Raw genomic sequence first — 10,000 nt, 5'->3', positions numbered from 1 at the left:
GGGATATACTACCATATCTGTAGCCTTTATACTTCTAATGGTGATGATTTTGTGTGAGGTGTCCTTCTGGGCTGAGTGTTGTCCCCGCCAATGCTGGATCTATTGCCATGAGTTCATCCTTATCTACATCACAAGTTACACAGCAAGTGGTTTTTATATACCCAGTCTTATACTATATACTACTTTATACCACAGATAGTAATTATCTGTGAAAGATATACAGTATAACTTGGTCAATGACATTTCATCCTTGTTGCTAGTTGCTATATTTGATTTTGATTTACCCAATATTTTATACTATTTCATACTGAAGGCAATAGTTATCCGTGGAAAATATATAACTTAGTAACCTGTCATATTTATTGTCAAGATTTCATTGGTGAGGGTTGATCTAAGAGTTGAGAGTCAGTCTACATGCATTTCATCGGTGAGCTTAGCAAGATGTACATACATAAAATATAAGCCATGTTATATAAAACATGCATGCAGCTGAGCTTAACATTAAATAAGGAATCATTTACTATTTCTTGTGTTGAAGTGGTAGAATCGTATTATTTTAGGTAGTTTTAATATGATTCAATAATAAGTAAGAGAATGACATTTTCAATATATGGTACATTAACATCTCTAATAGTTTCTTTGGTCATGTACATAATGAGAAGTTGCATACAACTTCTTGCGCGAGGTGTTACAAAAATTCTTGTGATTACATAACATAAATAAACCTATATCTCTCCCCGCACACTCATATAAATGATTTAATTCTCTCATTCTACTATGTTTTGAATATTGCTCTACTTGCGGTCCATTAAACTCCTTATTCCTGATCTGGTTATTATTCTCTAGTACTGTCCTTCAGTTGGTTCTTTGTGCATGTTGCATAAAATAGTTCGGACTATCCTTTGCATTCAAATTTTCCCCTCCTATACCATCATGTATATAGTTCTAGGAATGCAGTTAATTCTAACAGTCTCGCATTCTCTATCATAAGGCTCGATACTATACAGTATTCTAGAAGTTTTATTCCAGCTAGGAATAGATTGTGGAATGATCTTCATAATCTAGCAGTTGAATCAGTGGAACTTCAGAAGTTCAAACTTGTTTGTGTGTGTACATATATGTCTATATACATATGTATTTATATATGTACAGTATGCATATATACATTTATATGTGTATGAACACATCATTACCTGAATGAATTTCCTAATTCTTCTGTAACTGAAGTATTCTTTGGTTTTTCTTGATAGCCAACTTAGATTAGAAATCATACTTGAATAGTTTTCAAAAAGCTGTCAGACAACCTGAAAATTTGTTACTTTTGGTTGATCACCACATTATTTACCCTTTTCTGAAAGGAGTGAAGATTGAATCGAGTATTCGACGGAAAATCTGATTAACTTTATAATAGCATAAAATTATAAGTTATATGCTGCTGTTATTTTAAAGTAGTTGACTAAAGTGTCTCAAAATCTTACATCAATGTTAATGAAAGAATATATTGGTACTTGGGGAACAGATAAGGTATGAATGTTATCCTATTTTCAGCATCATTTTTTATTTTTTGTGACTTGGTGTTCTTTACTTAGGATATAATATTCATGAAAAGGTCTAGCTTTTGATTACTATGTTTAATTTTTAATTAAGTGAAATAATAACATCTTTTATTCAAAGGAACTAAAAGTGTTAGGTTTTGGGAGACAAGAGTGATACATTTTTGTAGCAACAACATGAGTATTTGTGTCGTTTGATTTGATTATTACTAACAACACTACCTGAACTAAAAATCAAAGTGGTTACATTTCACATAACAGAGCCTTTCCTTATATGATAGCTCATGAAACTTGTTTTTCCATCTTGACACTTATCTAATGTTCATAATGATTTTTTCCCTCATAGTAAATAAGAAATGAGATGGAGATAGATATTAACAGTGACTGTCTTTTGCTGGAGACTGGGCCTCCATGAAAATAAAGGGTTTTATCATTTTGATCCACAGATTTTTTTTTCACTAACTCTCTTATACTTCACTAGGGAATTCTGAGATATGTTGCCAGTAGTCTAAGGCAAGTTTCCTTCATGAAATATGAATCTGCAAAAGAATCCATATAAAAGATATTTTTTCTTTCATTATAGAAATTAACAGAAAGCCATTTAGAAGATTGGTCCTCATTCTGAAAGCCTAGTTAGTGTCTGATAAATCCCCTGTGTATGTTTATGTAAATTTTGTATATATTGTATCGTATCTTGAAGTATTTTCTTGCCTTTTCTTGGTCAGTTATTTTAATTGTAGTCCTGATTTTTGGTAGAGATTGTGCCATTTTCTATAGATCTTTGTACAGTTACTCTATGCTGTATATAAACCCTATTTTCTTTAGATAAAACCTGGCTTCTTGTCTCCTCCAGTCTTTTATCTTTGTCATTCCTTTTGCCAGAATCCCATGCATTGAGTTTGTGATGGTTCCAGATTGGTCTGTAATATTCTAGTGCTCCTCACTTCATATTGCTTTTATATATGCATATACAGCAGCCCAATACCACCTTGTCTGTACAGGGGAAGTGGCATTTATCTTTCTTTGTATTTGAAGCTCTTGAAATATTTTAAGGGAAAGTATTTTTTGCATTAGAAAGTCTTATATACTATAGTCTATTTGTAGCTACAGTTGTAGTATTTTAAGAGATGCTATGAGATTGGTTTATCTTATGTAGATAATGTAATAAATTGTCATTGTGATTTTTTGGCTAATTTACTAGTTGTATCCTGTACTTTACTGTGTATTAATTCTTCCATCTTTTTGACCAGGTTTCTCAAGAGCTTCCTATTTAAAAAACAAAGTTAAGAAACAAGGTGCCTGTGCAAATTTTTGGAAAGCAGAAAAGAGATTGAGGTAAGTGGGAATTCTAATTCACCGACTTGAAAACTGTAAACTTTAATATTTGTCAATTTAAATATAGGGAATCACTATTTAGATCATCAAGAAAAGTAATACAGTAGTTCCTCGGTTTACAAGTCTAATTCACAAGCTAAAATGCTTGTATTTTAAAACATTTTTTCCAGTACGAAATAAAGAAGTCACTATGCATTTCACAAGTCCATAATTACAAATATACACATGAAAAATAAGTAAGAATACTAATTTACAAAGAAAAATATAAATAATTGACAAATTAATTTGCATTTTATCTTTGTGGAGAGTCATATCTGATGTGAGGGAGATGATGGAGGGGGAGGGGGAGGAAGGGATACTGCTTTGAAGGAGAATCTCCCTCCATGAACAGTTCTGGTAAAATAATAGCAGTTCTCTCTCATGAAGGACATTCATTATCACAAACTGAATTCTTTAATCTACTTTTTATGGACTCTTAATTGTCTTTTTTTTATACTATGTTCACTTTTAAAAAGGAACTTATCTAGATATGACTAATTTTGCCTTTTCTGTAAAATGGCGTAAAAATGGGTAAAAATCTTGTGAGCACGACATGAACATTGCATGGGTGCCACATTACTGATTTATTGCTAGGCTTATTACCCTTTTCTGTAAAATGGCATGAAAATGGGGTAAAAATTACGTGAACATGGCTTGAACAATGCGTTGGTAGCTGGGCAACCACGTGACTGACTTCTTGCTAGTCCCGTTAGTAGTATTTATCAACAAAGAATGCCCATACAGTGCAGGGTTTTTGGCTCACAGACCAATACAGGGCTTGTGGACCAATTTCAATTTGGATGCTTTTATAACGATTTGCTCACAGTTAAAGTTACTCGTAAACTGAGGTACTACAGTACTGTACTTGTGTGTGTGTCTGTTGCAATTATCAAAACACTGTAATCTTAGCATTTTCATTACTGATAAGTATTATCATCTCAGCATCTTCATTACTGATAAGTAGTATCATCTCATCATTTTAATTACTAATAAAAAGTATCATCTCTGCTTTTTCATCACAGGTATAGTCTATCACCTTTAGCATTTTCACTACAGTTATATACTTTTATTTCAACAATTTTATTACTGATATATTGGTGTGAACTAACAAACCACATACTGTACTAGTAGTCAAAATTTTAATTTGGTTTAATCCCAGATGGAAGTTTGACCCTAGACTGCCATCTAGATATGATCATGAATTTTTACATGTTTCTAAGGAAAACAATTTCATAAATACTTTATACATTTTTTATGGAAGAGAGAGTGGATGCCATTACCTGATACTGAAATACTCAGTAACTCATTTTCAAAATAACTATTATAAAGAAGAGTTAAGAATCTACTACAGTACAATGGCATTGTGTATTTAGAAATTAAAGTATGGCAAATATTGGTTGTCCATCTGGTATTTAAGAATTTGCCTCACAGTTCGATAAACATTGTGTTATTTCAGTGAATCTTACTTGTGGTTCAACTTGCTTTCCTTGTCAAAGTTTTGACTTTTCTACGTCTATCATTAAGGAATTAGCATACTGTAATTCCCATTCCTCCTAGTTCCAATTGTCTCTGGCCTGCCTAATGTTATACAGTAGTTGGGAATGCGTCTGTGGGACCCTATGGGAAAAAATATTGGCTTAGTAAACTTCATATTACACGTCAATTTCGTAAAGTGTCTAGTGATTGGTATTTAATTTGGGAGTATGATTCTCTTTTTTTGATATTTTTATACCATTTTGGAGATGATCCTCATTACCTTTGTGTTTTGTGTAAGGGGCTACAATGTGAATTAAAGCTTAGAAATTGATTCAGGTGGTGATGTTGAAAAATGCAAACCGTTAATGAACAGATTAATTTATTGAGTGAAATTGGTGGACTTAAATCTCAGCTTATAGTGTTTATGGGGAAATTTTCTTCTTTCATATATTTGAATGTGTCTAACAATAACTCGGTAGGTGGTTATGTGACACCTTGTTACTGTTTATCGGAATACTGTATTATCATGCAATCTCCAGCATCTTCATCCTCTGGAAAGTTGAGTATTTAATCTATCCTGTGTATAATTTTCAGCTCTTCTCACAGTTGAATTAGCATAATTTAAGTGTGTTAAGTGGAGCACAGCCAACCCCGGAGGCGGCCATATTGAGACCGCTGTCGTACGTCATAAATGCAATTATTTAGTTAATAGTGCGACGTTCCCGGTAATTAGCTATAAAAAAAATTTCTAGCTAGTTAGGCAAAATTATACTAGTAAAGTTTGCATATACATATATAATATTTCCTCTTCCAAAATATAACGTTTCTTTTGTATGCCTAACCTGTTCGGTATACGTTAGTAATGTTAATCCCATTGTTTAACCTCTTGTATCGTTTCTATTTATTCGGTCTGGGATATATATATCCCCTAGAATGATTGGTATACTTCGATACACTTCTCTTCTAGCAAAAAGGATAAACCCTTCTTCCCCCCTGAGCGCCGCCATCCCAAGCGGCAACCCTATCTTCCGTCATTGCCAACGAGTAGTTAAGTCCGGCTTGACTTGGATTTTGTTTTACCGTCGATCTTCTTTGCCGCCGAGTATCCCTAGTTTACAACCGAAAGTAGGCGGCATAATTGCCGCCACCTTTCTCCCTTGTAGACTATAAGACATGTCCTATAACCGACAATGTCGCTGACAGGGGAATTCTTATTCCATTCCCCTGACGCCCACAACGGCATCGACACAGGAAGCCATGCGAAAGGATACACAGAGTATGTTAAAAATACTTGTACTACTGTATTTTTATACACTGTAGTTTTCCAACTACTGTATTGTTATATACTGTAGTTTTACTGGTTACTGCATTGTTGTATACTGTAGTTTTACCGGTACACTACCGGGGTTAGGCTAGTGCCTGGCGGCACTGAGTGATAGAGAGAGAGAAAGAACGGAAAGGAGGGTTTCCTATTATTATGGTTTAGCACAATAAATGGTAGTGCTGGAGGTCTACTGCCACCTACTGTCTCCTTGCCAGAATGAGAATTCTAATGGAAGGGGAGGAATGCATCCGATTCTAGCTTCCATCCAGCCGCAACTTTTGCCGCCGGCTCTACTGCCGGTTGCGAGGTCTGTGGATGGCAGTCCAAGAGAGGACTGAAGAATTCTCAACAGAATATTGGGTTACCCACCGGCAGCCGTCAGGGCCGGCTCAGTCTTTCCCCTGGGCCATTCGCTTCCGGTGAAGGAAGGACATAAGGGGGAGTTGGCCGAGGCGGCAACCTAACCGCCTCTGGTAGGGTCTCGGCCGGCAAGTAGTCAACCTAGCAAGCCGGGATGATTGTAGCATACCGGCCAACAGAATGTTGTGACGGCTAGGCCGACACTAAAGGACAGAGGGGGGAGGGAAAAGGGTCTTATAGTTTGCAGGGAAGAAAGGCGGCAGCAAGCATGCCGCCTACTTTCGGCTGGATCCAGAGATAGCAGGGCAGCAGTTTAATGAGAACCTCCCAAAGTTGCCAAACCATCTTTTGAGAAGGGAACAGGAGACGAAAGATAATCTTGCCGCCTCCCTGTCTCATCAGAACTGCTTGGAAATGTGTGCAGGCCTTAATTAACGCCCCACCCTTGCGATGGATTTGTATGCTTTTCTCAGGTCAAAAAAGGACCTATAGAGAGCATGTGTTTGCCGCAACAATGGTGAAACACAAACCCAGAAAACTGATTTCACCATGTATCTGGGGCGAAGACCCTTTCCCACAGGAAGTAGTCCAAGAAGTCATTGCCAAAGCCACCACGGAGAATAGGAACCTTCTCCAAAAGTGGGGCATGTCCTCAAAGAGGAAATCTTCATTAGAACTGCACAATTTCCAACTGTGACCATGACCACAGTGCCTCAAATGGTAGCCCAGCCATAAACCACCTTCCAGATGGTCCCTCAACAGCTGATAACCAGTCACCTGTGTTTAATCCAGGCTTTGAAGGGCACTCGACCACCTTTCGGCCCTACAAAGGTAAGGCGCTAAAAATAGGTTCCTCCGGAAACCCCCCAAGGGTTTAGGAGGACGCGGTCACAGAAACAAGTACTCAGGAACCTCTAAACAATGAGAGGTTCCTGGTAGGAGGCAGACTTTTCCACTTTCGGGATCGTTGGACCTTCGATCCCTGGTCCACAGCCAAATTACAAATGGACTTGGTTGGAAATGGAACAAAAATCCACCCCACTTTTCCAAAATTCTTCCAAAACTCCACCCCCTTATTGGAAGAATATACCTCATAAGAAGGTAATGAGAAAAGAGAAGTCCATCAAAATTCCAGGGAAGGCTGTTTTGTGTTCCCAAGAAAGAATCTGACAAACCCAGAGTCATTTTAGACTTGTCCCCACTCAACAAATTCATTGAGAACAACAAGTTCCAGATGCTTACATTGCAACACATAAGGACCCTTCTACCAAAAAGGGGCGTACACAGTCTCAATAGACCTGGCAGATGCTTATTGGCACCTACCAGTCAGTCGCCCCCTCTCCTCCTACCTAGGATTCAGGCTACAGAAGACGAAATATGTCTTCACAGCCATGCCCTTTGGACTAAACATAGCCCCAAAGGTATTCACAAAGCTAGCGGACACGATCGTCCAGCAACTACATTTCGAAGGAGTACAAGTTGTAGCACACCTGGACAATTGGCTGGTGCGGGCAGCATCCAAGACTACTAGTCTGCAAGCGGCCGGAGGTGATCCAGTTTTGGAACACCTGGGTTTCAAGATCAATCGCTAGAAGTCTCGCCTTTCTCCCGCTCACAAGTTTCAATGGTTAGGAATCCATGGGAACTTGCAGTCACACCACCTCTCCATATTATTAAAGAGGAGAGAAGTAGCGGCATCTGTCAAGAGACTAATCCAACACAAGAGGATTTTAAGATGCCAACAGGAAGGAGTACTGGGCTCTCTCCAGTTCGCAGTAGTGACAGACCCGGTGCTAGAAGCACAGCTAAAGGATGTGTCAGGAGTCTGGAGAAGATACGCATCAAACGCTCGAAGAGATCAACAAGGTTTACACCGACCCAATTGCGCACGCTATTAAGGCCGTGGTCAACAAATAAGAGCCTAGCAAAGACAATTCTCTTGCAACCACCACAAACATCAGTGGTGATACACACAGACGCCTCCCTGGAAGAACGGGGAGGCCATTTGTATGAAATGAAAGTGCAAGAAATTGATCACTCCAGTTCAAAACTTTCACATCAACATCTTGGAGGCTATGGCAGTCTTCCTGACGTTGAAGAGACTATCCCCTCGCAGAGCAGTCCACATCAGATTGGTCCTCAACAACGAGGTGATAGTAATATGTCTAAATCGACAAGGCTCGAGTTCACCTCACATCAGTCAAATGATGTTAGCCATCTTCCGCCTGGCAAGGAAGAGAAGATGGCATTTATCAGCAGTTCACCTTTAAGGGTTCCACGATGTGACAGTGGATGCTCTATCCAGGCGAAAGCCGATAGAGACTGAATGGTCCCTAAACGCAGACTCATTCTCCTTTATTTTCGCTAAAAGTCCCGGAATTGCAGATTGACCTCTTCGCAACGAGCGACAACAAGAAACTACCTCCCTATGTAGCCCCTTACAAGAACCTTAAGCAGAAGCAATAGACGCCATGTCTCTCAACTGGAACGGATGGAATCAGATTTACCTGTTTCCACCAACCAATCCCCTGCTAAAAGTCCTCGACAAGCTAAGACCCTTCAGAGAAACATCTGCTGCAGTGGCCCCAAAATGGCCCAAAAACATTTGGTTCCCTCTAGTTCTAGAATTGAAACTGAAGCTGTTTCCTCTGCTAAACCCAGTTTTATCCAAACTGCTGCAGAAGTTGACTGTTTACATTTCACCCTCGAGAACCAACAACCAGCATCTCAGGATTTTTTCGCCCTAGCTGTGAACAAAAAGTTTGGGATCTCGGAGAATGAGGCCAATTTCATTGTAGAGTACAAGTCAAGTTCAACTAGGAGACACTGTGAATTGTCTTGGAAGAAATGAGTATCCCTTGTGAAAACAAGGGGACCAACAGAAATTTCAACAGATTTCTGTCTCTCTTTCTTCAATTACCTACTTGAACAAGGCCTGACTTCCACTACGATAACTGCGTGTAAGTCGGCCCTGACTAGACCTCTCCTATACATCTTTGAGGTGAACCTCACAAGCGAAACCTTCTTTCTATAAGGTGCCAAAGCATGTACTAGACCCAAGCCGGGAACCCCTCCAAAGCCCATTACATGGGCGTTGGTCAAAGTCTTGCACTATGCTTCGAACCTAAACAATGAGGATTGTACTCTAAAGGAACTAACACAGAAAGTCAATTTTCTGTTAGCAATAGCATCAGGGGCTAGAGTTAGTGAAATATTGGCCCTATCAGGGATGTAGGCCATATTCAGTTCCTAACCAGGAGAACTTAACCCCTTTCCTGATCCTGCCTTTCTGGCCAAGAACGAGCTACCCACCAAGAGGTGGGGTCCTTGGAGAATCTGCCCACTGAAGGAAGATGTCTCTCTATGCCCATTGGAGTGTCTTAAGGTCTATCTTCGTAGAACTTGAGACTTCAAGGAAGGAGAGCTCTTCCGAGGCGAAACCTCAAGATCAAAATCTATCCCTAAAATAACTGAGAGCAATGCTCACCTACTTATTCGCAGAGCGGATCCTGACAGCTCACCCGCAGGTCACGATCCAAAGAAAATTGCTTCTTCACGGAACTTCTTCCAACACAGGGGCTTTGGTAGACTCCTCTCATACACTGGGTGGAGATCAACCAGATTTATTACAGACACTATACGAAGCCAGTACATGAAATAAAACATGTTGTGTTGGCGGCAGGTAGTGTTAAAAAACCCGTCGTCTAGCGCTACGATGAACAGTGAACTGCTTTGGGACTTTCTAGTGCATCGGGTGCATGGGTACATTACCCTCGAGTGCAAATCACAACGATGATTAACACACTGTTCCATATAGGTGCATATCTGACCAATAACACAAGTGCCGAGTGAATGTTGCATCATTGTGTTCATGCATTTCCAAAATCTGTACAAATCAGTCAGATTTAGTTTC

At 39.2% G+C, this 10,000-nt stretch overlaps 1 protein-coding gene across 3 annotated transcripts in view; it reads left to right on the top strand.

The window, feature by feature from the left end:
- cac (cacophony) overlaps positions 1–10,000 on the top strand; it is a 360,232-nt gene that overhangs the window by 80,989 nt on the left and 269,243 nt on the right. For all 3 annotated transcript variants that reach the window (XM_068348246.1, XM_068348244.1, XM_068348245.1), the window contains exon 11: positions 2,804–2,888. In XM_068348246.1, coding sequence (XP_068204347.1) covers positions 2,804–2,888 — 85 coding nt within the window. The remainder of the gene's footprint in view (positions 1–2,803; positions 2,889–10,000) is intronic.

Source organism: Palaemon carinicauda, chromosome 24 (assembly GCF_036898095.1).
Source record: "Palaemon carinicauda isolate YSFRI2023 chromosome 24, ASM3689809v2, whole genome shotgun sequence".
Taxonomy (NCBI): Eukaryota; Metazoa; Arthropoda; class Malacostraca; order Decapoda; family Palaemonidae; genus Palaemon; species Palaemon carinicauda.
The sequence above is the reverse complement of the archived record's forward strand: the minus strand, read 5'-3'. Positions and strand labels throughout refer to the sequence as shown.